Below are 16,473 nucleotides of genomic sequence, written 5' to 3'. Positions count from 1 at the left end.
AAGCACAAGCACACTTCAGGTATGGGACTCTCAAGGTGGAACTCAGTTTAAGAGGTCATTGAACTTAAGGTGGAACTGCAGAAAGTTGTATTTTATTTTATTTAGTATAGAACATAAGAAGATTACAAAGAACTGTTAGTTGGCTTTTTCAAACCAACTTGGTAAGAATAGAAAATAAGAATAAGAAAAACATCAAGTAATAAGAAGAGGAAGACTTTTTCATGCCAATTTAACTAGGAAGGGAAAGTTCATGAACGAACTTTAAGTTGGCTTGAAAGTGTTGGTAAAATGCTAGGCCTTAAATTCAAAGCTAAATCCACCTGAAATTCAAAGCTAATGCTATAGTGCTATTTGAAATACAGTTCTACCTTAAATTCCATAACATTTTAATTTAGGGCTACCATAAATGGAGTTTCACCTTGTATTTAATTCCAACTTAAATGCTTTTCCATCTTAAATTAACTGCCACCTTAAATTCAGTGCTATTTTAAATACAGTCCCACTTCAAATTCAGTGCCACCTTAAAAGCATTTCCACCTTAAGTTCATTATTTCTGCGGCTATTGCTGTGCATTAGGCTGTAAGCGTGTGAGTCTGTGTATACTGTGCATGAATGTCTGTGTGAGAGATGTGCATTGTGTCATCACTTGTGGCAGTTTGAATGTTCTCAACACAGCCATTTTCACTGGGGAAAAATTACATCTTTAAATAATGTTTTTACGCAAACTATACTATATATACTATATCTCAAAAAAGCATGATGATGAAGCACAATACGTAGGCTTTTAGACACCAAATTAATAATAATGAAAAGTTAAAGATTACAAAGAACAGTAATTTGACTTTTTCAAGCCAACTTGATAAGAAGAAGATTACAGAGAACAGTGAGTTGGCTTTTTCTTTTTTTTTTGTAATTAAAGTTTTTTATTTAAACACAGTAAACAATAGCTCATATAGTACATCATATAGAAAACAGAAGAAAGAAGGCCAGTTATAAAAAAAAAAAAAGATACAAACATCTCTTAATTCTTGTCTCATAATCATCCTGTTAGTCAGAAGTAAGATATTCCATAAAATATTCCCAAATTCCCAGTTCCACCGGCCCTTTGCCCCTTATTCTGGCTAACATAACCTCATACGATGTGGTCTCGCTCATTAGGATTTTCCATTCTTGGAGTGTTGGACATGTGGGTGATTTCCAGTGTCTTAATATGACTCTGGCGGCTGTGGTTATCCCCACCATCAGAACTGGACATGCCCTTTTTGTTAGAGTTGGGGTTTCTGTTTTATCTCCCAAAAGACATAAACGGGGAGACACTGGCAGGGCTACTCCTGCCCATGTCTCCAAAAATTTCAGCACACTGTGCCAGAATGGTTCAACCAAGGGGCATTCCCATATAAGATGCAAAAAGGTTCCCATTTCTTTTTTACACTTCCAACATGAACTACTATTTATTAGTCCTATTTTGAAGAGCCTACAAGGTGTCCAGTAATACCGGTGCAGAATTTTATATTGGATAAATTTCCCTCTAACTTCTCTGACATATTTACCATTTTGTGCTATGATTTGACCCCAGGCATCCTCATTAATTTCACACTTAAGATCTCTCTGCCAAATTATTCTTAAATGATCACTTACGTTGCTAATTAAATAAATTGAGTTTTTATAAAATATTGATGCCTTATGATTAAAAGGGTTATCTAGAAAGTCAACAATTGGATTGGCTAGTCTCTCTGACTGAAACCTTTTAATTATGCAATGTCTAATTTGTAAATATTTCCAGAAATCTTTTTCTTGCAGCTCGTACTGTTGGGCAAGTTCAGTAAATGACATGAATGTCCCTTCTTTATAGAGATCATTTACCGTGTGTATACCCTTGTCCAACCATCTTTTCCAAAACACTTTCTGCTTCCCAATCTTCACCTCTGGGTTAAGCCAGAGTGAAGCATAAGATTGTTTGTAATGTGAAATCTTATGCAATTTATGAACCTTTGCCCAGACCTCTTGAGAATGCTTAGTGATTGGGTTTACGTCTTTCCCTTTACTTTTTGAATGTTGGGATAGCACATTAATTGGATGGAATGGTGCTGCCAGGTTTTTCTCTATACTAGCCCACACTAAACCAGACACCGTTCCCCTCCAGTGGTTGATTATCTTAGCCATCTCAAATGACAAACTATACAGCCTAACATCTGGAAGACCAAGTCCTCCCTTCTCTTTGGGTGCACACATTTTACTCCATTTAAATCTGGGCTTCCTCCCTGCCCATAGAAATTCTCTGATTATATTTTCATATTGTTTAAAAATGTGATCAGGTTTACTAAGTGGCAACATCATAGATATATAGTTAAATTGTGGTGCTATTACCATTTTAATAACATTTATCTTCCCCAAAGACTCAGGTTTAACTTTCCCCATTTACCCAAATTTGTTTTAATGTTTTGAAGGAGAGGCTCAAAGTTCAGTGTTGCCATTTCACCTAGCTCTGAGGTTAATTTAATGCCCAGATAAATCATGCCTTTAGGAATCCATCTAAAATTATACTGTTTTATTACTTGTGGGTGACAATGCCTAGATATAGGCATTGCCTCTGATTTGGTCCAATTAATTTGGTAGCCAGACAGCTTAGAATATGTATCAATAGTGTCCATTAGTGCAGGTAAAGAACTTTGGGCATCACTAGTCAGGAAAAGAATATCATCAGCATAAAGCATTAGTTTATGTTCACTCCCACCACCATCCACTCCTCTGATGGCAGGATTTGCTCTTATGGCCACCGCTAGGGGTTCCAGCGCCATTGTAAACAAGAGAGGCGACAAGGGGCATCCCTGTCGCGTAATTCTAGAAAGATCAAAAAGAGGTGAAGTAAGTCCATTTGTCAAAACCGACGCTTTAGGGTTTCTGTATATTATTCTTATCCATTTTGCAAAACCAGAACCAAAACCAAACCTCACCAGGGCAGAGTGTAAAAAAGCCCACTCGACCCTATCGAAAGCCTTCTCAGCATCAAGCGAGACAGCAGCTACTGGAGCTGCGCTAGAGGCATTTAACCACATTAAGTGCATGAGTCTTCTCAAATTATCAGTAGAAGACCTACCCTTTATAAAGCCTACTTGGTCTATATGTATAATGTGTGGTAAGATTGTTTCCAATCTTAGGGCGAGAATCTTAGCTAATATCTTACTATCTGTATTGATGAGGCTGATTGGTCTAAAATTAGCTAGATCTGTATGATCTCTTCCTTTCTTAGGTATCAGAGAGATAAGTGCTTCATTAAAAGATGGTGGAAGTGAACCTCTTTGAAAAGCCTCCTGAAACACATTTGTCAGTATTGGAATAATTATATCAATATATTCTTTATAGTACTCCACAGGAAACCCATCCGTTCCTGGTGATTTCCCGATATTCATGGCTAAGATGGCAGCTTTAACCTCTTCTTTGGTGCATCAAGAAGAGCCGACTGATCAAAAGATAAATTTGGAAGATTTATATTTGAGAGAAAATCTCGGACTGATAACTCATTTAAAGCACCAGATGATCTATACAGGTTCTCATAAAATTCTTTAAAGACATCATTAATGCCTTTAGAGGATGTTATAAGAGAACCTCCTGCCCTTATTGCTGGAATTATGTGGACAGAGCTCTGTTCTTTTAGCTGTCTGGCCAGAAGTCTGCCAGTCTTTTCTCCTGACTCGTAGAATCCTGTTTTAAGTCTAAACATAGCATATTCTGCTTTTTTATTAAAAATGTCATGAATTCGAAACTTACATTTACAAATGTTTTTAAATAAGCTGTCAGAGTAATGTCTGGCCAAATCTTTTTCCATGCTATTTATTTCTGCTTCCAATTTTTTAATACTGTCCTTGTGCTCTTTTTTCCTTTTTGAAGTCTGTGCAATCATTTTGCCCCTAATGTACGCTTTAGATGCCTCCCAAACCATTGCTACGCTGTCTGTGCTACCCAAATTAATTTCAAAAAATGAGGATAAATCCTCTGCAAGTTCTTTAGAAAATACCTTGTCCTGTAGCAGGGATGTGTTCATTCTCCATCTGCCTCGTCTAAGCCTGTCTGAATGTATATTTATACAGAGCTCAACAGGTGCATGGTCTGACAGGGAAATAGCACTGATAGTGCTATCAATGATGGCACTGGTTAGACTCTGTGAGATCAAAATAAAATCAATTCTTGAGTAGGATTTATGGCAATGGGAGTAGAATGTGTATTCCCGGTTTCTAGGGTTGACCAATCGGCAAACATCAATCAGGCCATTGTCCTCCATCAGCATGTGAATGGCAGCTCTATCCTTAGGTGTTGCAATACCTGGTTGTATTTACTGTTGTATTTACTTTTATCTAATATCCCATCTAAGACCTGATTAAAATCTCCTGCTAAAATTATTTGTCCTTGGGCATTTCCCAACATACTATTAAGTCCATGAAAGAAAGATGGATCCTCCTTGTTTGGAGCATAGACATTACATAACATTATTTCCTCCCCATTTATATTGGCTTCTATACAAATAACTCTGCCATTACTGTCCTTATACTCCTTCAACATAGAAAAGTTCAACCTCTTATGGACCAAAATAAGAACTCCATTCTGCTTGCTGGAAAAAGAACTATAGTAAACATGCCCAACCCAGTCTCTTTTAAGCTTTTAGCTTCATCATCCTGTAGATGTGTTCTTGAATGAATGATATATCAGCTTGTTTATGCTTAAGATATAAAAGTATCTTTTTTCTTTTCACAGGATTCCCACAACCATTAATATTCCAGGAAACTACCTTAACATAAACACTATTTGCCATTCACATGATAAGAAAATAAAATTGAAATAAAATGTTGGCATAGAAATTGCCCCATATCGTCTGACCTTCCTAATCCAAGAACATAGGTTATGACTTTTGTACCACTGAGCATTATTAGGATACCTGTAATTTTAAGATGAACCAACATGACCAAACAGGTCAACAAAAAAATTTCCTCCACAGCAGAGGAGAAGACACGAACAGAACATGAATCTCTCCTGAAACCAGCTGAAGAGTCTCTTCTCGTTAAATCCGTGTCCGTAAAACAGACAAAAAAAAAAAAAAAGTTTAACTAAGGTCAGTGGAATGTCCGAGACACCAGCTAAGTTATAGCCTAAACAGCTACACAAAGTTATCCAGCCCCATCATACCTCTCTCACTCTCCTTATGCTGATGGATGTTTTAGTTTATTCACCATCAGTAACTTGCTGCTCAATGAACTTTACAGCCTCTGTTGCGACGTCAAACTTTCTGTTCCTTCACTTCCATGCGAAATGGAGCGTTGCAGGAAAGGCTAATCGGAACCTCACGTTCTTGTCCCGCAGTAGCTGTTTCGCCGTTGTAAAAGTTTTCCTCCTCTCAGCCAGCTCCTTCGACATGTCTGGAAACAGGGAAATGTTGCATCCATTCCACACCGCACCTCCATTCCCTCTTGCAGCTTTTAAGACTTTGTCTCTCGCGGTTGAACGAAGAAATCTTATCATAATCAGTCGCGGAGGCTGGTTTTCATCCGGACGAAATCCGGGAGAGCGGTGCGCTCTTTCAATTTCGAATTCGTTGTCAATGTGCATGTGCAGGCCCTCTGACAGTATCTTTTCAATGCATACATTCAGGTTATCCCCTTCAATGCCCTCCTTCAAATCCAACAGTCGGACATTATTGCGGCGGCTCCTATTTTCCAGATCCTCCACGCGGCTCCACAGAGCATCTATGCGCTTGCTATGCAGCTCGCGGCCATTTACCAGTTGCTGAGTGGAGTCCTCCAGGTCGGAGATTTGTCCTTCCGCCTCTGTTAGCTGTGCTTGCATGGCGTTCACCGCATTTTTCAATTCCTCTGTAGCCTCTTTAATCGTTGACACATCACACGCCACTGTTTTGAGTGTCGAGCTCATTTTACTCACTTCAGCAAAGATGTTTTCCAAGTTAGCATTCTGTACAGAGTCCCGTTTCGGGCTAGCGTTGCCAGGTTCGGTAGCGGCTGCCCCCTTTCCTCGTGAAGGCTTAAAATATTTCGAAGATGTAGACATGTTCTTATGGATGAACAGTTTCGTACAGTAGAAAGGCTGATAGTGAAATACTTAACCGACAAATATTTGAAAAGAAGAGAAATGCACGGATTGGTTAGGATTTAAGATAATAGGGCTTAGGACAACTTCTACTAAGCAGCCATCTTGCTCGTCGCTCCCACGTGACTCCCGAGTTGGCTTTTTCTTAACTAGAAAGCGAAAGTTTGTGAATGAACTTTTTTGGCTTGAAAAAGCCAGCTAGTTATGTTAAAGGATCACAGCTTGCCAACGCTTTCTTAGCCAGCTAAGAGTCTTTCAGTTCTTGTTTTAGGGATTTTCACCCATTCTTCCTTTCAAAAGCCTTCTAGTTCTCTGAGACTCTTGGGTTGTCTTGCATGTGCTGCTCTTTTGAGGACTGTCCTCAGATTTTCAAAGTCTAGGTCTGGGGACTTTGAGGGCCATGGCAAAATCTTCACCTTGCACTTTTTGAGTTAGTCTGTTTTAGTCTGTTGATTTTGAGATGTTTAGGATCATTATCTTATTGTAGAAGTCATGCTCTTTTATCTTCAGGTTGCTTTTTATGGTGTAATATATGCTGTTAGAATTTGCTGGTATTTATTTGAATCTATTTTTCCATTTATCAGTGAAATGTTCCATGTGCCACTGTCTGCAACACAAGCCCAAAGTATGTTCAATCCACCTCCCATGCTTAACAGTTATATAGATATTCTTTTTAAGAAATTCTGCACCCTCGTTTCCAAATATACCTTTTCCAATTGCATTCAAAATGTTCTATTTAATGTTAGTCCACAGGACTTGTTTCCAAAAAGCATTAGGCTTGTTTAGATGTTCCTTGCAGACTTCTTATGCTGAATTTTGTGGAGTGCAGGAAAGGTTTTCTTTTGATGACTCTTCCAGAAATGTCATAATTATGTAGGTGTAGTGCACCACCACTCCAGTTTCTGGTAAATCTTCCTAAAGGTATTTTTGCAGTGAAATGGGTTTTGATTGGCCTTTCTAGCAGTCCTACTAGCAGTTCTCAAGTTTTCTTGGTCTTCCAGACCTTAATTTGACATTGCCGGCTGCATGGCTGATGCTTGTTGGGACAAGGTTTAACAAGTCTTCATAAAGAAGTATTCATAAAGCTTTGAACCTTGTATCGCATGGGCTTTCCAAATGATGATGATTGTAAACAAGATGTAGCCCTAACAAGCTAATTAAGGTAATTGGTAAAAGTTATGAGAGCTCAATTTTTGAGAGTGAGAGTGCCCAAACTTTTGCATAGGGTGCCTTTCCCTTTTTTTCATTCTGAAATTGTGCAAAATAAAATTATTGTGTTGCAAAGAATGTTACACTTTTAAATTGGTGCATTTTCAACTATTCACAGTAATGGAAATTTTGATTAAGGGGTGCCTGAACATTTGCATGCCACTATATCAGTGCAGTTTTGATATTTTATATTATATTTCTGTTAACATTTACAGAGATATTTACATTACATTCACAAGACATCACAAAGTCCAAGGTGTAACTGACGAGACCGCAACAATAACCTTACTGACACCCCTTATAAACCTGTCAGATGCATTATAGTTTGACCTTAACGTTTTTTCATTATTGTGAGTAAAGTAAACATTATGTAAAATGTCAAATAAAAGAAATGCATTCATACACTCTGATCTTATGTAATGCTCTTGCAACATTAATTTATTGGACAAATTGTCACTTCTCAGCCTAAAGGTAAGATTGGAACCAAAGGCAAGAAACAAATCCATGAGGAAAATGAGGCCACTCTGAAGTTCTACACCAGAGTCATATTAGGAGCCAATGTAAGACACTCTCTGATGTCCTTCTCACTCTGTTTCTTGATATTTTGTTCCTTACTTCGCTTTTGTTGCATGTCTCAAATTTCAGACTATATATGCAGCTGTGAATCTGCTTTTGTACGACACTTCATTTTGGACATGGGTAAGTACAGTATGTTTGAATTAAGGGCCTATGTTTGTGGTCAGGCCTGGATCATCCAAAGGATTTTATGGGCATGTGCCCAGATGCAAACAACTAGGGGGCCCCTGTGAGCAGCAATGAGAGAGTTTAATCAGCTGCTTTGACTCACAGTGGAAACTTTACGAGCAGCACAGCAGAAAAATTAACTTATTTGTCACTGTTACGGCTGATTAATCCTGACACTCTCCATGTCTTTCTTCAGTGTGTGTTAATTTTTTTCGATCGAATCACTGTTTCTCTATAAAAGATTGGGCTGGGGGATATGTAAAAGCAAGACTTCAACAGAGTAGAGGACAGCCATTTGCAAAACCAAATATAAAATATCAGCCATCCACATTAAAGAATAAAATTGCATTATCCTTGTCAGCACTGATCTGCAAATTGACATCAGAGTTGAGACATGGAAATGTTTTTCTTTTTATGCTTGCTGTGGCAGTATGCTTTAGCTAGGAGGCTTGATGCTTTGGGTTTTTAAATTTGCTGCTTCCCTTGGTTTTTATGTATGTTTCAGTTGTCTGATTTTAATTTGTCGTCTTGACTGGGCTAAGTTTCCTTGTTAAGAGTGGACTCATGCTTTATTGGGAAATATTCTATGGGTTTGTCTTGTTGCTGGGTTTATTTTCATCTGTGTTCTAATTAATATGTGTGAAATCTGTGCAAGGTGTGGTGCATAGGCCTTAAGTTACCTGCTGCATAAAAAGTCATTAACCACCCAAAAAGGGTAGCCAGGTAGGATTCCACCAAATATTTGTGTCCTGGGGCTAATAACTTAATCCGGACCTTCTTATATTTTCTGTTATTAGTAAGGTTATGATTATTAATAACACACTGCACCCTTTATTAGCGATTAGGGATGTAACATTTACATTAGTTGAGTGCTGCATTGATTCTAAAATCTACAATTTGATTCTGTCAATCCAGTATACCTTAATCTCTATCCTTATCAGTCGTAGCTGATGGCCTTAATTAACTGGTATTAGATGAGGACTTGAACCAAAATAGGTCTCATAGAGTTCAGCCTGGATTTGGTGAGGTTTATGGTAAACTCAAATAGAAATGAAAAATATCTTTGTTTATAGTCATGTATTATGTTTATATTAATCATATATATATATATATATATATATATATATATATATATATATATATATATATATATATATATATATATATATATATACACAAAAAAATTGCAGGATATTTTAACATTTGAAAGTTGAAATTTGCTGATTTGTATAGTGGAGAAGATTACATTCTTAGTTATTGTGTAAAGAGAAAAAAATCTTTCTATGATGATTATTTAAGTTCTTTTTCCTGCCTGTTGAACAAAGATAATAGTATTGTCAAAAAAGCATAATGTTAATCTGACAGCCTCTTGATGAATTGCTCTCTTTGTGAACTGCAGTTGGTGTTTTGTTTTTTCCCCCAGCTCCTCCTGTTGTTTGCATTGGTTGTCTACACTGGCAGCTACAGGTCCATGGCAGCCATGGCTAAACCAGCATTTGCTAGTGATGGTAGTTTAATAGATGGAGGAATAGATCTCAATATGGAGCAGGGCATGGCAGAGTAAGTGCCATCTTGCTTTCATGTTCTTTCATGTTATCTCAAGGACCAGACACCTTTTAGAATTACTCTGTTCAATGACTTAAACACTAATGTTTATTGTAAATATTTAGATATTTATCATGGTCTAAGCAATTTATTTGTATTCACATGCAGGCACCTTAAGGATGCAATTTTGCTAACAGCTATAGTTCAGGTTCTCAGCACTCTGTCTTCCTACTTTTGGTACCTCTGGCTGTTGGTAAGACCTACATTTAGCATTTTTAGTGTTTTCTCTCTGAAATACATTTACCTTTTTTAAAATAGTCACTTCTGTCTTTAACAGGCTCCTGCACGGGCTTTGCAGTTATTGTGGGTGAACTTCCTTGGTCCTTGGTTTTCCTCTGAGACATCTGCGCCTCCAGAGGAGGCAAATGAGAAGAAGCAGAGACGACAGGAGAGACGGCAGATGAAGCGATTCTAGCTGTTCTGCTTCCCTTTGTTTTTATATCTTGGGTGTTGAGATAAACAGAATGCAAAGTCTAAGGTATTGTTAAGAGTCGTTTTTTTTGTTGGAATAATACAGGCATTTTCTTCCACCATTTAGTTTATTACTCAGGGTTCAACCCATTATTGTCTATCATTAAAAATTTTAGGCACTTAAAGGACTTTTACAAGTCTTAAACACGCTCACATGTTGGTTAGCTACTACACCATACGCCTTCTGGCTGCTAGGCGGTATTATCTAGACAAGGAAATGTAGAAATAAATGTAATGCCTATAGTTATGAGGTATTTTAAAGTACTTTTATTACCAAAATTGATCTATATTCTGAGAATATAACAAGATGTGTGCTAATGATAGAAAGGCATAGTGTCCTTTTGGAAGTGAGGGGATGTGTATGAGGTAACAATACTTCATCTTCTGTGATAATAAAATACTATTAGTTTTGGCTAGTTATACTAGTGTTTATTTCTTTACATAGCATGAATATACGTGCAGTCTGTCCTGGGCTGTGTGTTAATTTGAGGATATAACGGTTGAAGAATGTGTTCATCTTGTATGTGCAAACTTGCTCATATTCTTAAGCTCTTTGCAGGCTTGAATAAGTGTGTTATTACTATTGCACCCCATTATAATCTGTTTGCCTGAGCATTCATTGGTCATTTCTTTGACCCAGATTATTATGACTTGTTTATTCATAATAATTTTAGTCATATTAGTCATATTGAGTAAAGCATTAGTCAACACCAGAAATACAGCCCCCTGAGCATAACCTGGTATTTATTTCTATCGATTTCTATATATCATGCAGACAAACATTTATAAATAAAACGTAGTATTTGCTAGTGAAAGTAATCTAAAGAAAACAGGAAACATGACATGGTACAGCAACTACAGATTGAGGGAAAAAAATTAAACCTTCAGTTAATTTTTAAGATTTGGATGTGCTTTGTGTTTGAAGAAATTATTAGAAGAGAAAAATGTAGGGATTCCATTTGTTTAAAAGGCACGTTTTATTTTCTCTGACTTTTGCCAGCAATTGGCAAAAGCTTCCTCTGTGCTACCCCCATGCTGCAGTATGAAGTAGCAAGTGTAATCCAGTAAAAGAAACAGTCCATCTTTGAGTGTGGTTGGTGTAGTGTAGTGGTTAACACCTCTGCCTTCTACACTGTAGACTGGGGTTCAATCCCCACCTGGGATGCACCCTACACTATACCAATAAGAGTCCTTGGGCAAGACTCCTAACACCGCCTTGGCCTACCTGTGTAAAATGATCAAATTGTAAGTCGCTCTGGATAAGAGCGTCAGCCAAATGCCATAAATGTAAATGTAAATGACACAGTCACAAAATAGTTGTTTCTTCTTTAACAAATGATGCATCTAAAGCTAATATTGCATAGATTGCAGGCTTATTGCAACACGTTGGATTAACATAGGTAACAAAGCAATCCCCTTGCACTTGGTTTTCAGATGACGTGTTTCACGTTTAAGAACCATGACTGTCATTGGAGTTTAAGGGCTTTGATAGAGAACTCAAATCTGATTTTTATTGCTTTCATGAGACAGTTTAGATGTTTTTCAGACATTTTTGTTTCTTTATTACATTACATTTAAATTACATTACGTGTTTACTAAGGTGTTGTTGGTTTCTATTGTGTGCCTTAAAATCCTAATTATTTATTACCTAGGGGTCCTGGCTTCAAAAATTTTATTTTTTTTAATGCCCACAAAGATAGGTAGGGTTCTCCAGTACTGGATATTCACCTGAGGTATGACTGACTAGGAAATGACTGGAAAATTTTGCTTCCAGTGTTAATAGAAGGTAATTTCGAGGTCAGAGACCTCGTTCATGTGTTTATTTCTAGTCAAAATGGCCAAGTTATTCTTTTTTTTATCATCAGGAGAAAACAGTTACATAGAAACCTCAACAACTGAATGTAATAAACTATTTAGTGTGTCTAATGCCCTTACATTATTACAGCTTCCAGCCTTTTTGGGAGATTGACTTTAGAAGAAAGAAATCTTTGAAAAAGTTTGTCTTCAATGTTCAGTTTTTTTTATTGTTATTTATTTTACCTTTATTTAACCAGGGTCATCATATTGAGATGAAAATCTCTTTTACAAGTAAGCCCTGGCCAAGAAGGCAGCACACAAAATCATCAAAGAAACAACACGATCACAACCAGCAGAATCAAATCAGGGTCAAAACCAAATTAAAAACAAGAACAGAAAGATGTATTTCTTTAACAATCTTCTTAAATGCACTCAAGGAAATAAACTGCTCCTATTTCAAATATTTTTGCAGATCGTTCCTTGCAGGTGGAGCACTGTAACTAAAAGCTGCCTTGCTGCATTCAGACTGTGCTATCAGAACATCCAGCTGAATATAACTATTAGAATGTAAATTGAGGGCACTTCCGGTGGCGACATGTTGAAGGCGGTAGGTTAAAATCTAAGGTAACTAACTAAAAATCTCCTAACAAAAATACTAAAAACGTGGCATAATAACACGATATACAATGGCATCATCCTGCAGAAGCAAAGGCAGTAGTAAACAGGAAAAAGTGAAAGAGATGAATGAAAACTCGAAGCAATAATCTCAACCTCCTGTGAGCGATGCGGCTAACACTAGCATACCTGAGCCAGAGAAACTGAGATCAGAGAATCGAGAGGGACACGAACAAACTAAGATATCACTGACAACGCTGGAATCATCAATGAAGGAACTGAAGGCTGAAATGACCAAACTCGAGAAAAGAACTACTGAGACGGAGGGCCACATTAGCAGCGGGCGGAGATACGAGAACGCAATTCGGTATCTGCTACGCCAAGAGGTTGATCTGACGGCCGATGTGAAGACCTGCAGAACAGGTCAAGACGCAATAACCTGAGAATATACAGAGTGCCCGAAGGGATTGAAGGAAGGGATGTGAAGGCGTTCGTGAAAGAGCTGATTCAGTCTGTTCTTCAACCAATGCCTGAACTGAATATACAAATAGAGAGAGCCCATCGATCTCTAACACCTAAACCAAAAAGCGCTGCTGCTACGAGGTCTCTTATAGTTAGGTTTGTGGACTACTCCGTGAAAGAAGTAATCCTGAAGCAAGCATGGAGTCAAAAGCAGGTCATGTATAAAACAGAGCAGATATATTTTGATCACGACTACTCCCCGGAGTTACAGAAGAGAGCACAGGTGCGGGAGGTAATCAAACAGCTAAACCAGAAAAGCATCAAGGCCAAGTGCATTTACCCGGCACAGCTAAAATGTTCACGGACTCTAGAGAGAAGACCTATCCGACCCTCATGGACGCCCTTTTGGAGCTTCGAGAACTCGGCATACAGGTTCGGGTGGAGGAGCGGGAGCAGATGGAGAAAGAGCTGTATAGAGTAAAGTATAGATGGAGCAACACGGCAGGGAGACGAGGAAAAGATCCAGCGGTGCTTACTGGCACGGACGTTGGGGCATTCTTCAGTGGAGCTAAGTGACCTTAGTGTATGCCTAGTTTTCATTCTAGGACGTTTGGAACAATGAGCGTTAGGAGCATTACCTTTAAGTTCTACTGTAACTGACCGAACTATTACGTCACGCGAGTAAATTACCCGCGCATTGAGCAGCGACCGGTCCGCGAGTCGGACGACGGCGGCTCAGACACGATGTGTGATTCCCCCAGAGGAGCAGTCACCCTCCTCGGCCCAGGTCACAACGGCAACTGGTTTGTGTTTAGGTGCTAAAAACCAGTTGGGTACGTGGAAGTTCACTTTGTTCTGTTCATATTATCTTAGTTGCTTTGATCTATGTTCTTGTTTGTTTGTTTTTTTCTTCTATCTTGAGATTACTGAGGGGCTATGGCTATCTTGTATTTTTACATTACTTGACTTTAAACAAGCTAGGAAAAACTAGGTAATATATGAACGGTTTAAACTATATTAGCTATAATGAGGGGATAAACAGTCCAATTAAGAGGAAAAAAATATTTTGCCAACTTAAAAAAAATTACATTGTTCGATAGCTATGATCCAGGAAACCCATTTATCTAAGATTGAACATTTAAAATTAAAAGCAGAATGGGTGGATAAGGTATATAGTGCTTCTTTTGAAAACGGGAGGAAAAGCCATTCTGATAAATAAATAAGATAAAGAGGGTAGATATATTATGGTAATAGGAACCATAGGAGGTACTAAAATATCAATGTTTAATTTGTACGCTCCAAATGAGGATTGTGCGCATTTCTTTAAGAAAGTAGCAACTTTATTAGCAGATAAAGCAGAGGGAACTATCTTGATAGGTGGGGACTCCAACTGTGTTTTGAGACAAAATATGGATAGACTTCCAGTTGAGGTAGGACCTGTGTCCAAAAAATCTCTCTCTCTCTCTTGTCAATGATGGGTGAATTGGGATTGGTGAATATCTGGCGTCACCTACACACTAGAGAAAAGGACTTTACCTTTATGTCACAGGTGCACGGCAGCTATTCTAGACTGGACATGATTTGATATCTGGAACAGATATATATATTGGGCTAGTGAGTGTAAAATAGAACCAATCGCCATATCAGACCATGCTCCAGTCATCCTGAAGATAAAGATTGGACCAGGGCAAACAGTTTAAATACTGGAGACTTAATGTATCATTATTAAATGATGAAACAATCCATCAAGAAATGCGTAAATCCCTAACAGACAATGAGACCGTCTCTCTGTCTACACTCTGGGAGGGGGCTAAAGCAGTGATGAGAGGCAATATTATTGCGCTGTCTTCAAGAATAAAAAAGCAAAGATTGGCTAAACAGGTTGAATTGGAGAGGGAAATTAAGAGACTAGACCTAAAGCATCAACAATCAAAAAACCAAAAAGTATTGGACATGTTGAAAGAAACTAGACAAAAATTGGATGATCTTTTAACTTACAAAATAGAGGGAGCACTGCGATTTATAAAAAGGAAGTATTATGAAATGGGCAACAAATCAAGTCAATTGTTGGCTTTTCAGCTGCGTAAAACACAACCTAATAGAATAGTGCACAAGATAAGATGTCCGGATACCGATCAGCTGCTTACCCAACCAAAAGATATTGCAGAAGCTTTTGCTACATACTACAAAATGCTATATAAGGAGGAAGATGCACCCAATAAAAAAGAAAAGATTAAATCATTCTTTGACTCAGTTAAACTGTCTAGATAGAGGAGGCCAATATGGTTACACTACCGATTACAGAAGAAATTAAAGAAGCTATATTTAAACTTAATAATAATAAGACCCCAGGGGTAGATGGCTTCCCAGGAGAGTTTTAAAAAAATTTTTGCAAATGAGGTAACCCCTGTTTTATGTAGAGTATATAATTATGCCCTGATGGAAGGAGATCGCCAAGATCGTGGATGGAAGCAATAATAAGTGTTATTCCAAAAGATAATAAAGATCCGACTCAGTGTATGTCTTACCGGCCAGTTAGTTTAATCTGTGTGGATCTTAAAATTCTGACCTCCATTATAGCATATAGAATTCAAAAACATGTCAATAAACCAGATCAAACAGGCTTTATATGTAATCCACAAGGAATTGACAATATTTATTATTGTCAACTTATTATAAGAATTTTTCCCTCTGGAACGTGGCCACACGAAAGGGAGACGCACTGTCACCCTCCCTATTCGCACTTAGTATTGAACCATTGGCTGAACTAATAAGACTCAACCCACACATACAGGGAATAACTGATGAAGGAAATGATCAATACAAATTGGCTCTCTTTGCAGATGATATATTATTATTCTTAGAAAATCCTGCTGCTTCTATACCTGCCCTCCTACATAGTCTTAGTGAATACAGTGCAGTGTCAGGATATAAGGTTAATACAAATAAATCTGAAGCCATGATGATAACTGGAGATATGGCCTTCCCAACTAGATGAATTGGTATCTTTCAGAAGGTCCAAACGGGGATTTAGATATCTGGGTATTGTTCTAACAAACAAGACAACTTTTTTCCTCAAATTATGGTGAATTGATTAAAGAAATTTAAAAATATCTAAATAGATGGGATACACTACCTCTATCACTTTCCGGCAGGATAGAGACAATAAAAATGAATATTTTACCAAGAATACTCTTTCTATTTCAGTCCCTACCTGTTTTAATACCACAGTTTACATTCAAATTGCTAGGAAAAAGGATATCAAAATTTATTTGGCAAAACAGGAGACCAAGAATTTGATTGTGTTAATGTCCTCAAAAGAGAAAGGAGGTCTGAGTTTACCCAATCTAAAACTCTACTACTGGGCAGCCCAACTTCGAGCAATGGTGGCATGGATGACCAATGATATAGACAACAGATGGGTATCTATTGAACAAAATTCCATACCAGGAATACTGTTACCTACCCTTCCTTTCT

General features: G+C 37.8%; 1 protein-coding gene across 1 annotated transcript in view; it reads left to right on the top strand.

The window, feature by feature from the left end:
• tmem208 (transmembrane protein 208) overlaps positions 1–10,542 on the top strand; it is a 38,846-nt gene extending 28,304 nt beyond the window's left edge. Inside the window, exons 2-6 of the mRNA XM_017725690.1 lie at positions 7,767–7,862; positions 7,948–8,001; positions 9,470–9,606; positions 9,760–9,844; positions 9,929–10,542. Of these exons, the coding sequence (XP_017581179.1) occupies positions 7,767–7,862; positions 7,948–8,001; positions 9,470–9,606; positions 9,760–9,844; positions 9,929–10,066 (510 nt within the window). The 3' untranslated portion in view covers positions 10,067–10,542. The remainder of the gene's footprint in view (positions 1–7,766; positions 7,863–7,947; positions 8,002–9,469; positions 9,607–9,759; positions 9,845–9,928) is intronic.
• The last annotated feature ends 5,931 nt before the right edge of the window (positions 10,543–16,473 follow it).

The sequence above is a fragment of the Pygocentrus nattereri genome, chromosome 15, assembly GCF_015220715.1.
Source record: "Pygocentrus nattereri isolate fPygNat1 chromosome 15, fPygNat1.pri, whole genome shotgun sequence".
NCBI lineage: Eukaryota > Metazoa > Chordata > Actinopteri > Characiformes > Serrasalmidae > Pygocentrus > Pygocentrus nattereri.
The sequence above is the reverse complement of the archived record's forward strand: the minus strand, read 5'-3'. Positions and strand labels throughout refer to the sequence as shown.